Source organism: Orbicella faveolata, unplaced genomic scaffold, assembly GCF_042242905.1.
Source record: "Orbicella faveolata isolate gen_17 unplaced genomic scaffold, um_ofav_v1 contig_13, whole genome shotgun sequence".
Lineage (NCBI taxonomy): Eukaryota > Metazoa > Cnidaria > Anthozoa > Scleractinia > Merulinidae > Orbicella > Orbicella faveolata.
Window position 1 is genome coordinate 1400001 of NW_028301540.1, and position 13356 is coordinate 1413356.

Below are 13356 nucleotides of genomic sequence, written 5' to 3' on the forward strand. Positions count from 1 at the left end.
GAACACATCCTTTTCGCTTATCCGACGAATTTCACTGCAAACTTTGAGAACAATTTACATTGGTTATTTGGAGTTACGACTTAAAACGTGTGACAATGTGAAATCGGTAATTGTATGAAATGTTTCCTTCCGCTTTGCTTCCCACAGCTTCAAAAATACAGGTCCAAACAATACGATTTTCAATCGATCGAAGCCAATGTTTTGGAGGTCATCAAGTCTCGAAAACTGCAACACGTACGTCGCTCTTATAAACATGAAGCATTCAACTGAAAGTAAAACACAAACTGGATTTAACAGAACCTTGACAAAATACATTCTCGGTAAGGACAAATGTAAACGGGCTATAAACACGCGTGGGAATCTTATGTTTAGTTGATGAAATTACCATCGAAAGCAGTCCTTGCGTTTTCTTTCCTGCTTTTTGTTTGCCTGCTCCTCCACTTCGTATCTAGCTTTCCATTCCTAATACACAAGCAGCTCATCTGCAAAGACGTCTTCCCCGTCGTCGCTTGAAATATTGTAAATTGCTCTCAAAGCTCTAAGCAGTGAGTTCACAGTTGTCGAACGTGCTCGATCGAAGTTTATTTCGGAGCCTTCCGAATCGAAACTTAACTCTGACTCCAGTGACGAAAAAGAAATGATTCTGAGACAAAACTTGCACGTTTTAGTCCCAGAATACATTGGAACAATTAGTTTTGCGTTCTATTTTCTCGAGCAAATACAGAGAGTTGACTGAGGTGCTATTGTGTTTGGTTCCTGGGTAGACGTCATCAGGTACCGCCGCCCCAGACTCCCTAAAATGCGGTCGTGAAACACTTAATCGCGACTTTGAAAGGGCATAGAAAATTGAGGATTCAACCAAATTCAAAAATTTCTTCGCCCAAATGCTTCAAATAAAGTCTAGATTTGTTTTAGCAAAAAAAAATTTGGGGGTTAGGTGCACTTTAAACATGGTGTCAGTAGTGGATTTCAGTGGTCTATTTCAATACGACCAATTTACATGACTATGGTTTCAATACAAAAAAAGTGAACCAAAGCTCGAGAAGCAGTGTTGTTTGACTTGTTATAAAATCATATAATTCCCAACTGTTATGTGACGTAACTATAACAGTTGCTTTTAAGATATGACTATTTTGTGACTTGTAAGTAATATGTGGTATTTTTCTGTGCCCTTAGCTATCTTTTGTTCAACATTGCACCTACATTTGTTGACATTGGTGTGGCAATTGTGTACTTCATCGTTGCTTTCAATGGCTGGTTTGGATTGATAGTCTTTATAACTATGGCTCTATATGTTGGTAAGACTGGCTCTTGATTCAACTTTAAAAAAATTGAAGGCTTTTGTGCAAAAAGGGTGTATATAGCATTTTGAGCCAGTTTTTATTTTTTGCAGGATCAAGCTAATTTTTGGCAGACTGACTTGTTTTAACATGAAAAGCATTGTTGCATAATCGTTTTTGTTGATTTGGGCTTCATTTTCAAGAAATAACATATACAAAAAAACTCAGTTTTCCAAGCGGCATCTATTGGAGCAAATCCTTCAAAGGTCGATTTTGATGCAGCGCGAACTGAAAAAAAAATTGATCTATCCTATCTTACACCACGATGAATAATATACACATCTTTATGACAGTAACAGTAATGTTTATTGTGTTTTTACTGTGTTAAAATACAGCCCAACTAAAAAGTTTGAAAGTGATTTCATGTTATTTTTACTCATGATTAGAACCAGAAAGTATTAATCTTTCAACATTTCACATGTAATAAAATGAGATGAAGTGCAAGAAACCTTTCATGGTCTTTCTTTAGTATAATAATTTTAAAAAAATGATTATAATAGTCAACTTTAATAGAGTATAATGTATTTTAATAATTATTTCACTCTATGGTAACATTAATCTTATGTAATGCATCAATCAGTTCTTTTAAAATATTAAATTTATATCATGATTTAGTGCATTAACCATGTTGAACATGCCACATGTATTTCAGCATTTACTGTTCTTATCACTGAGTGGAGAACTAAATATCGTCGTGAGATGAATGATAAGGACAATGCAGCCAAAGCAAAAGCTGTTGACTCACTGTTAAACTTTGAAACTGTAAGTTGAAAATGTATTTTTAATTTGTTTTTAACATAAATACATTTACACCAACAAAGATTTTGTGGGATTTTTTTTAGACAAAGTAATATTCTCTATACTAATAGGTTAATGTGGTTTTCTTTATTATTTGCACCTGTCTGCTTGGCACTTTATTGACATTGTAATGAGTGTTGAAAAATGAATTTTGATCACACTTGCTCTAGGTGAAGTACTACAGTGGAGAAGACTTTGAAGTGGAAAGACTGGATCTCGCTATCCAGGACTATCAGGTATAACAGCTCAACAGCTTTGTGTTTTCCCTCATCTTTGCAATCAATTTGTTGCACCTCATCATGCTGGTGCATTCCTTATCAAGAAGTGAATTCTTTTTTTCAGAAATGTGAATGGGATACAATTGCATCCCTTGCTCTGTTGAATACAGCGCAGAACTCAGTAATCACTGTTGGACTCTTGGCTGGTACACTGTATTGTGGCAAGTTAGTAGGGGACGGACAACTAGAGGTGAGTACTACTCTCAAATGCCTCCTTTTTAAACCTGGTCTTGTGGTTTGTCGTACTTTAAAGTACCATAAGTGACGGTCATTTCTCTCAGGACTATGTCTCATTGTGTTCTGTTAGTAACTAGACTGCAAGTTATGTTATGTGGAATGAACAACAACAACAGCAACAACTTTATTTGTACTTAACATAGAAATTAGAGTCAGATGACCAAAAACAAGTTAGAATAAAAAGAGTACATGGCTGCCCGAAATAACCTTTATGGGCTAATAAGACTGGGCAGCCATCCTTAGTGATTAATTGAAAGTGATTGTTAGGTTATAGGTGATTATTAGGTTGAATAACTATAGTTCTGTCTCAAAAGTTTAACACTACTCGCCTGAAGGTAACTCTGCTTACCACTTACTAAACATTCAAGACCCAGTCATTAAAAAAACTGATAACCCTTGATTTTCAATCTGTCTTCTGTTTTTGATGTAGATTTGTGATAAGTTGACATCAAAACCGAACAACTGAGAAATAAACAGAAAACCTCAGTGGTAAAACTCGGATCGAAATTCACCCTAATCCTGGATTAGTTTGATCATAATAATTTTCATTGCTGAATTGTGCAGTTTCGTAGTATATTTTTATTGGAATTGCCACATTAAGCAGATCTCAAAGTTAGGTGTGTACCGGTATGTACTGCGTTCACTTAACGGGCTCAAGCATTACCAAGAACAAGTGTGTTCTTTAGGGAGGCCCTTTATTAATGGTTTCTAATCTCTGTTTGTTTTCCTTTAGGTTGGAGATTTTGTCTTGTTTGTCACTTACACCCTTCAGCTTTACATACCCCTGAACTACTTTGGAACCTACTACAGGTAAGAAAGTTATTTAAAAGTGCCAGAGCCTTTTATTCTTTGTTTCTTTTTCACTTGAAGCTACACATCACCCCAAGGACACCTGCCAAAAAATTCCATTTTTTTAAACGTTCAATTTTTCCAGGATTTTAGTTCCCCGTATGCCTGAGTCTCCGCTCAGTTCTCCATAACAAAGGAGCTTTGATGTAAGGACCATTTGTCAACAGACTGCTAGTGAACAATTTGAATTTGAGAAAAAAAAAATCTGAAATGTTTGTCACATGAGCCTGTTAGCCATCTCAATCAGCAGCATGGGTATAGGACAAAAACTCTAATTAAAAGGAGTTTAGTTCAGATCACTTTCTTTGACTGATGTGTAGATTTAGACAAAAAAAATTAAAAATGTTTGTGAGCACTTAAAACATTGTCATTAAAGATGTGTACATTATTCACCATGGTGTAAGATAGGATAGATGAATTTTTCACTCGCTTGTCTCACGATGAAGTCACTTCAAAATGTAGATCACATCTTAAAGTGATCTACATCAAAGCGATCTACATCTTAAAGTGTCTCCATCGCGAGACAAACGAATGAAAATTGATCTATCCTACTTAAAACATTTTTTAAATGTTGAAACAACCTCAATAGTAATAGTAGCTAACTCCAGTCCCTTCTCTCCTTGAGGAAATCTCTACAATACTCCTTAAGGACAGTTCTTGTGGTCCCAACAAAATTCCCATGTTTTTTCTCTGGAGCAAATTTTCCTTTTTTTTTTGTTACAAGTTATAAATAAAGGTATTTTGTTTCAGAATGATTCAGCAGTCATTTATTGACATGGAAAACATGTTTGACCTGTTTCAACAGAAAAGACAGGTATATTGATCAATTTTCAAATGATGTTGATAAGAATAATGGATTCTTTGTTCGAGTTTAATTACGCACATCAGAGTTTATTTCTGGTTTGATTGACATGCTATTCTCGGGGGAACGTTCGCTAAGACATGGAGACTTCAATGCTAGTTGCAGTGTTGTTGCCTACCCCTACAGCCTAGTTTCTACTCTCCCAGAATTGAAAGCATTATAGTTGATAAGCAGTAATTAGACTTTCTTCTAAGTTTGATGTTAGCAAGTTGAGCAAACTGGTTCATTAATAAGGTTAGACTATACTGTGTGTGGAACAGTTGTTCTTGCCGTATTGCCTTAAACAGTTTCATTGGTCATTATGCCTGTAGGTACTAGATGAACCACACGCTCCAGACATCCGAGTCGCCAGTGGTCTGGTAGAGTTTCAACATGTCAATTTTTCATACCTTCCAGAGTAAGTCTGCCATATAATGAATTTCACTTTCATGGTGTAAAAAGCATTTGCAAGGATTAAAAGGATTTAGAGCCCAGTTTTATAACGAACGTTTTGAACTCGGTCCATTCTATTTCTAGCCTCGTCATCGCTAGTTATGCTCACTTCCTATAATTCGGTTCCTGTCATTTGCCAACCAAATATAACTGTTAATCGTTTGTTTTCTTGGTCTTGTTTCTGGTGAGCTCTCCTCTCTATTTTTAAACAATAGACTTAACGAACCTACAGGAGTGTTATCAAAATGTGTTTCACTTTGTTCTCACAGAAAGCAGATTCTGAAAGATGTGACATTTACCGTGTACCCTGGTCAGACTGTAGCGCTTGTTGGTCCGTCAGGCAGCGGTAAAAGCACCATCATTCGACTGCTTTATCGTTTCTATGATCTGGACTCTGGAGTCATCTCTATTGATGGACAGAACATTGCAAAGGTTACTCATTTGTAGAAATTAAAAATTATTATTAACAATTAGATTATGAGCTCGAGATTTCTATCGCGAGTCAACTATCACGCATAGAAATCGAGAGCGAATAATCTAATTTGTTTTAGTAAAAATCTACTAGTCGTTCAAAACGTAATGTAAATTCTCTTCACAGATACTTCGAAAACACAAATCAGATCGACCGTCGTTTTGATAACAAGCGCACACTTCTACTCTACTCACTATCTACAACAGATTAGATCGTGAGTAGCCTAGCCAACCAGGGAGCGGTATTCGTGACAGAACGCTGGTAGATTTATACTAACAGTTTGTTAGACTGGATGGTTTTTCTTTCATGCACTCAGTTTTGTCGGCGCATGCTGTACGCGCCTTTTAGTACGCAAAGGCGTTTGAACAAACTTTACCACCCGGAGTTACATGTGATAGAAAATTCCTACTCTTTATCAAAGTAAACATTTTTCCGTATGTAGCAGTCAGTCGTTTCTGAGTTGTACATAGCTTAGATGCTTTACATGATCAGAAGTAAAATCTCACAACCTGGTAGGCATCAAGATTTATTGCAGACTCTCAATGGGGTGGTGGCTTCATTACGGCTAACGGTTAGTTTTTTTTTTTTTTTCGGTTATCCGATTTTTTGTCCTTGCGGTCAACAGAAATCTCAGAATCTTAGTACCGTTGTTTTAAAAAGTGAAATTTTTTTGATTACTGTAAAACATATTTATTCCTAGATGGAAAAGGCAAGACACAAGAAAGTTTCCAAGAGAGATCTTGAGAATTTTTTCACGATTAACATTTTTCACGGCTAACGGTTAAAATGTTCCAATTTTTACGCCTAACGGTTAAATGTTTATTCAGTAGGAATGAGCTAAAACTCATGGCCCGTATTACGATTAACGGTTAACCCCATTGAGAGGCTCTTATAGGTAACTGGTTATAATGGTATATTGAACACATGATTCAGGACAAATAAACGATTCTCAAACCTTATTTTGTCGTAACTGGTGTACTGAACATGAGATTTAGGATAGCTTAACAATCTTGACCTTGTTTTGTGGTATCTGTTTTTTCCAGGTCGCCCAGAAGTCTCTCCGTAAAGTCATAGGAGTGGTTCCTCAGGACACTGTTTTGTTCAATGATGACATAAGGTATAACTTGACATAAAAACAGTGTCTTTTGACCAATTGCTATATCGGGGAATAAGACGGGCGCTTAGAGCTGTCAGCCATTCAGCCAAACACGGATGATGGATCAATTCATCAAATCCAGAAAGCAACATGTCGTGAGAAAGAGCCTCTTTGCGCGTCGTTGTCTCCGCATATTCTGGCAGAGTCCTCTCACTGCTTCAGCAACAAAGCATACTGTAAACTTGTTACGTCGTTGTTACGGCAACAATTTTATTTTACCAGAAAAGAAGAGTGATTAGCAGTAATTCAGATATAACCTACAGTCTGATTCACAGCAAAGCTGGTTGTTGGGTACCCGAATTATCTAATTAGACTGTAAACGGTGCGCTAATAGTGATTAAAACTTGTTGGTCAGGAATATAACTTTTTATGTATATTTTGTTAACAATGTGAAGACTGAGAGCATACAGAAGTCAGTGTATTTTTTTAACAAGGCGAAGTTGAAAAATGCGTCATTCAGCTTCTTCTCTCTGCTTCATGAGGGATTGTCAGACAAAATTAGAAAACATCTGAGTTTTACAATGCACGTATCAAAGTTAGACATCTCCAAGCGCCAAGTGGTCTTGTAACTCCGTCGTGCAAACAACAAGGTCAACCTCCTGTTAGCTTTAGTTTTGATATTGTGGTGATTGCCTTAACCCAAATGACTTTCAGACCAACACAAATTACATAATCCACAGCTACACTCTGAATGGCTGTTAGTTTACTTGTTGATTGAATACTTTCATAGTGACAAAACACCTTTCTAGCCAGCCTGTGCTGATCATCTCTGTCATCTTGTCTGCTGTGTCAGGTATAATATCCAATATGGAAGAATTGGCGCCGCTAGTTATGAAGTGGAGGAAGCTGCATCAGCAGCAGACATGCATACAAGGATTTTGACTTTCCCAAATGGTAGGCGTTAGACACAAGTTTAACTAATCCAGGTGTATGTCTTGACGTGATGTCTTCCGGATCATCCAGATAGTGTTTTTCTCATTTTCTTGTTATAGTGCCATAAATTAGTTCTGAATGTATGAACTTGAATTCAAGACAAGTGAACTAATGGCGTATATCTCAGGCTATAATGCAATCCTCGCTGAACGCGGGCTCAAGCTGAGCGAAGGAGCGATTTCAGCCATGCGCACTTATGATCTAACAAACGCATCATTTCCGCAGGTTATGAGACAATTGTCGGGGAACGCGGGCTCAAGCTAAGTGGTGGAGAGAAACAGCGTGTGGCAATAGCAAGAACTCTGCTGAAGAACCCGCCTCTTGTTCTTTTAGATGAGGTACTGCTTGACTGGGAACACCTACAACCTGCTCACTTACGCAATTTTTAGTTCCTGTCTTGTTTTCTTCTCATGGCAAGTTTTAATTTGTTTCAGGCAACTTCTGCTCTCGACACACAAACAGAACGCAACATTCAGGCTTCTCTAAACAGAATGTGCATCAACAGAACTACGATTGTAGTCGCCCACAGGTAATAAACCATACACGGCCGTACATCACCGTGAATACTCGGACGCGGTCGGGCAGTGTCGTGCATTATCGTGTGTTCGTGTTTGTTCTTACCCAATTAAAATGTGCTCCGGGACGGATGTCCACGCGCAAACACGCGTAATAACGCGTAATAACGCGCAGTGGCTCGATAAGTGTTTATATAAGATTGAACAAGTCTCGCTAGCGGAAGTGTCGCAAAAGATGCTGGCTACACCTTTGACCGGGTTTGTCTTCTCACAACATTTCTTATTTCTCCAGGTTATCCACGATTATTAATGCAGATCAGATTCTTGTTGTCCGGGAGGGTGAGATCATTGAAAGAGGAAGGTAATTTTACTAATGTGCGTGCTCAGATTTGTAACCTGATACGCATAAATTCACATTACAGTTCCTCCACCAAGGGTCAGTTTGCAAATTTGCCATGGTGTTAGTCTATCTAAGTCATTATTATTATCCGTAACAGCGGGAGTTTGTAGTTTCGGCCGTGGGATGTAGCTTCTGTCCATAATAATGGCTGTCCGTAATAGTGGGTGTCCGTAACAGCGGGTTCTCCTTAACGGCGGGGTGTCCGCAAGGCGAGAGTTGACTGTAATAAGTTTACCCATATTACTGGCCGTCATATTTAAGCTACCAGAAGAACTTTTCATGATGCCAAACTTGGCGTTTTTTTGTCCGCGACAGACACGACGAGCTAGTCTCTGAAGGCGGTGTGTATGCCGACATGTGGCTGCAGCAACAGAAAGCGGAGGAAAAAGAAAAACATGGCAGCATCAGCGACAGTGTTGAGGAGGAAAAAAACGATAAATAAACAGAGAAGTGATGACCCAAGAACTGTGGAATTGCAAAGAGTAGCTCAGACGGCTTTGAACTCTTCAAAATAGAGTGAATTTCAACCAGCTCAGCAACGACGACAACTAAATTCTGCAAACTAAATGAAACATGACATGGCAAAGATGGTCATTAAGACTAATGGTCGTTCATAGATGAGTTTTTTACGTAAAAAAAAAAATGCTTAAACTAGGAGAAGGTCTTCTCATGTTACGTATGTTACGTATGTTGAAATCCTTTTTGCATTTTCGAAAAGCTAAAGATATAAATAATTGCCTGAAATAGCACCAAAAAAAATATCCCGTAGGAACTCGAGAAACTAAATTTCAAAGTTCAGAGAAATTGTACAAACAGTAAGTTTCATCTTACAAGTGCTTTCAAGTGTTTCATGTAATATATCAAACACGAAACACACAGTGTTTGACCACATTTCCAAACACCTCGAAGTTCGTCAAAAATACTCCGCTACGCGTCATATTTCAACTCTCTTCTCGGTGTTTGGAAATGTGGTCAACCACGGTTCTTCGTGTTTGATGTAATATATCAAACAAGAAAGACAGTGTTTGACCACATTTCCAAACACCGAGAAGAGAGTTGAAAATACGACGCGTAGCGGAGTATTTTTGACGAATTTCCAGGTGTTTGGAAATGTGGTCAAACACTGTCCTGAGTGTTTGATATATCTTCTCAATCAAAACTAAAACTAAGGAGAAAATGGAGAATTAAAATCGTAAAAATCTATGCTAATTAAGATCAGATATCCAAACACCGTCACGGTCATGATTCCTTTGATTATTAATGAGTTTGAGAAATATTACTTCAAAATTTGTTTGCGACATTTGGTGTTGTTAGAAATGATTTCTTTTGAGATATTTAAAACATTCGCACAGAAGTTTGCAATACAATGTAAATAACCTCGGTACTAAGTTCGTGTCCGCTTGTTACTTGAACTTCTGCTAGATTCCTTCTTAATTGTTATATATTTTTGTTTTGTTAATTTCTTTTCTGTTTTTTGCTTTGTTGCCTATTGGTGCTGGCACGATTAATAAAGAAGAGCATTTCAATAAACCCTGGCCTGTAGGACATTGTTTGATTGCCTGTTGTGGGATTGTTTTTGATATAGTATCTCTTTTTTGGAACGCGTCGTTGAAGAATGTGCTGCTTCGTGCTGCTCGTTGCACAGTTTCGTTAACACAAGTTACACGAAACATTGCGTGATTCAGGATTAGTTTGGGAAGAGAAAGATATCATTTCAAAGGTACGTTAATACAAGGGTATTAGAAAGACGTACAGATACTGTGTTTCTACCGCAGGCATACGAACCGGCCACCGTATTCAACGGAAGCTGAGGTAAGTGATGGGCTAACCATCACCATCATTAAAGGTGTATAAAGGGTTTGCAAGTCAAGGTGGAGGCTCCCAGTTTTAGACACTTTCTCCCCACCCTCTCCCCCTTCCTACTCTCTTCCCTATGGCCTTCGACCTTTCATTACCTTCAAAGGTGAATTTTTTCACACGTTTGTCACAAATTGCTATGTGATTAAATATTCTACTTGTTTTATGACTTTTGCCAAAGTTTTCTATGCTGGAGCAAATTGATAATATCTATCAAGACGGCCCTATAGAACGCTTTAGTCAGCGGCGAGACGGGGGCATAGAACTTTGTAAAGTCAGTGGGCCTCGGTGGGTCAGTCCAGGCCTTGAGCTAAGGGCGGGGGGGTTGTTTTGCTTGCCCCGCCGGCTTTTCTTCTTTCTGTGATTTCTTTTTTTACCCAAAGTAAGGGGGGCCGGGCAACCGTGCCCTCCCCTGGATCCCGCACGGTAAAGTTAACAGTGGGTGCTTTGGTTAACAGCCAGTTTTCTTGTTTTCAAGTGAAAGAATAATCTGCATCGCGGTAAAAATCAGTTTGTGTTGCAGGAACATTATATGGACGCTTGGTCGGCAAATGATTATATCGGGTAATTTCTATCCAATAGCCATTTGCGATATATTAAAATTCTGACTTGCCTGGGAGGCTTGGGGAACAAAATAAAGGAAATTGAAAATTATTCATCGTCCAATTTCGATGCAATTTCTTTTGTTTATCACCACCCCCCCCCCCCCCCCCCAACCCCCAAGCCTCGGAACCATGTTAGAATTTTAATTTATCGAAAATGGCCTATTATCACATAAATGGATTTAATTGAAATCTAACTTTTTATCAATTCAACGGCTCATTAGATGCCCCATGAGTACTGTAACACATGCCACAAGACAAAGCTGGCAATACCTGAAAGTTTTAATCGAGATAAGCACTTTAGTCCATTAGTGAACTGTTGAACTTTGGCAAAGAACCAATTACATTGTTATTTTGACGGACAAATTATTTGCTCCAGTCCAGGAACACTTTGACAAGAAACAGCAAAAAGACTAGATCATTCAATCATTTTGTTCGGGGGATTTTGTATGGTATTGTTACTTGCTTGGAACCACAAAATGTGTGAGACCGTGTCAGTGACCTACAAAATAACCTAGCCGTGTTTAAATTGGAACGTTCGGCACGAATCAAAGAAAATACCGTCAAATCCCCCCAAAACTTGCATTGTGTTGGTAAACTTCGTACTGCGGGGTATCAACTGAGTAAAGACGACTACCATTGACTCGGAAATCTCATCGAGTTGAATATCGTGGAAATAAAAATAACATTCAGTCAATTTAAAAAAATAATGTTATTCAACAACACATCGGCCTCATGAAAAAGAAATATGGGTTGTTTACCAAACGAGAGGTCAAGATGCCTGGATATTGGCCAAGTCCTTTTGTTATTTAATTTTTTTATTATTATTATTGCGCGTTTATGTACCGGGACGGAGTCAATGACCATAAACACGCAAAAAAAAGGAACGAGGCCAATATCCAGCCATCTTGACCGAACAAGCTTGGTCAATAAAGGATTTATTATATGGGATAAGGAACACCAAAAAAAATGAACTTCGCGCTCTGGACAAGCGCGTAATCCCGATCCCGAGCAGGCAAGATAGCGCCTTGCTCGCTCGCCCGGATAGCCAATGACCGCGCAAAAATTTTGGTTCATGTTGCCCGCTGGAGTAATGATAGTACTGGTTCTCATATTCATAGCTTATGTACTTATCAGTTCTGAACAGCTCTGTTAATCCTTCAATCTTGGAAAAGATTTAAAATGCTTAATATCCGATCATTTCCGAGCATGTATTGCTCGAACAATATATTAATACAATATTAAGACTTAAGTAATAGAGAGACTGGGAAGTTACGAAGATTAATCGCTAATTTCGGTTGAACATCCGAATATTCTGACTCCCAACACAGGTTCGTATAAGGGATGTAGAGATTATGGTTACAACTGAAAAGAGGTTAAGTTTTAAATCGGATTTAAAGTTCACCGATGTAAATAAGAATTCCTTGTACAAGAACCCACGTTGAGCCAAGCACCGATTCCTCATGATTCTAGATGGCAACTTCAGCTGTATTTCCTCATGAAAAATCCATTTGCTATCTTATAAAAATATATTTATATATAACCTGATATTAGTTTATTGTAAGGACCTTGAGCGTACTTGAAAAAAGCAATATTAAGCGCCTTATGTAACATCCGATACGGCTTGAAATTATTGTTATCCCGCTGCTAATTCAAAACAATCAATTAATCCGCAATCTTAACATTTCTTCTGACGCTTTTCCATGCTTAAGATGAACGAAATTATCATTTTTGACGCGTTTACTGGATTTTCCTCGGAGAGCCATTCAAAGGATGTTTACTTTTAGCTGACCACAGAAAGATCTTTTTTGAAACTTCTTTTCACACAGATATATCAAACCACGGTAAATATTTGACCGAAAGACTACACGGCATAAATCGTACGACTTAACACTCCTTCTCCAGCCACGTAAGGCATTCCAGACACGACAAAAGTTTAATGACGAAACTTATACCCCAAGCCAAGCCAAGCCTTCGCACTCAACGGCTTAGCACTTAATTAGTTCAGAAAGCCTTGAGTATTGACTGGACGTATTACGTAGGTTTTCCCTTACAAACAAAAGCACTTATCATTGACTTATCATTGCCAGCGAGGAGTCCAAATTAATCAAGTCTATGACGGTATAAAATAAAGCGATGGTTAGTTTTTTTTACAATAAAATCAGTTGATCTGTCGAGTACAAAGATCATGTCACAGTTGGGACTGGTTGCATTTCACTATCATTTTTGGCGCCTAAGATAGATTAGGAAAAGCGGGAAAAAACAACACCTTTACCCCAAGCACGTGTTAATCCTAAATTAACTCCAAACTAGGAAATCATTCAACAAATCACCTTTTCGCTGATAACATAAACATAATATCATCAAATATATCTTAAAAATAAATAAATTTCGGGAATTCCTCAAATTTTCATGGGTTGATAATGATTGCTGGCGGGGTGTTGGAGGTCAAATCAAAGCAAACCGACTATTATTCAGAAAAAATAATACACTCTCTTAATACAAACGGATTATATTTTCGCGACTTAGCAATTGAGTCAAGACAATAAATCCGATCTGGAGACAACAATACCAACCCACCCAATGAGACCACTGTTATTTTTGTAAAAAGTCCAGGCAATTTTT

General features: G+C 38.1%; 1 protein-coding gene across 1 annotated transcript in view; it reads left to right on the top strand.

Moving 5' to 3' along the window:
• LOC110047799 (ATP-binding cassette sub-family B member 6-like) overlaps positions 1–9802 on the top strand; it is a 21691-nt gene extending 11889 nt beyond the window's left edge. Inside the window, exons 7-20 of the mRNA XM_020753539.2 lie at positions 1177–1298; positions 1993–2102; positions 2309–2374; positions 2481–2606; positions 3387–3463; positions 4253–4316; positions 4676–4761; positions 5066–5228; positions 6312–6385; positions 7218–7318; positions 7583–7695; positions 7792–7886; positions 8165–8233; positions 8588–9802. Coding sequence (XP_020609198.2) covers positions 1177–1298; positions 1993–2102; positions 2309–2374; positions 2481–2606; positions 3387–3463; positions 4253–4316; positions 4676–4761; positions 5066–5228; positions 6312–6385; positions 7218–7318; positions 7583–7695; positions 7792–7886; positions 8165–8233; positions 8588–8714 — 1393 coding nt within the window. The 3' untranslated portion in view covers positions 8715–9802. The remainder of the gene's footprint in view (positions 1–1176; positions 1299–1992; positions 2103–2308; positions 2375–2480; positions 2607–3386; positions 3464–4252; positions 4317–4675; positions 4762–5065; positions 5229–6311; positions 6386–7217; positions 7319–7582; positions 7696–7791; positions 7887–8164; positions 8234–8587) is intronic.
• The last annotated feature ends 3554 nt before the right edge of the window (positions 9803–13356 follow it).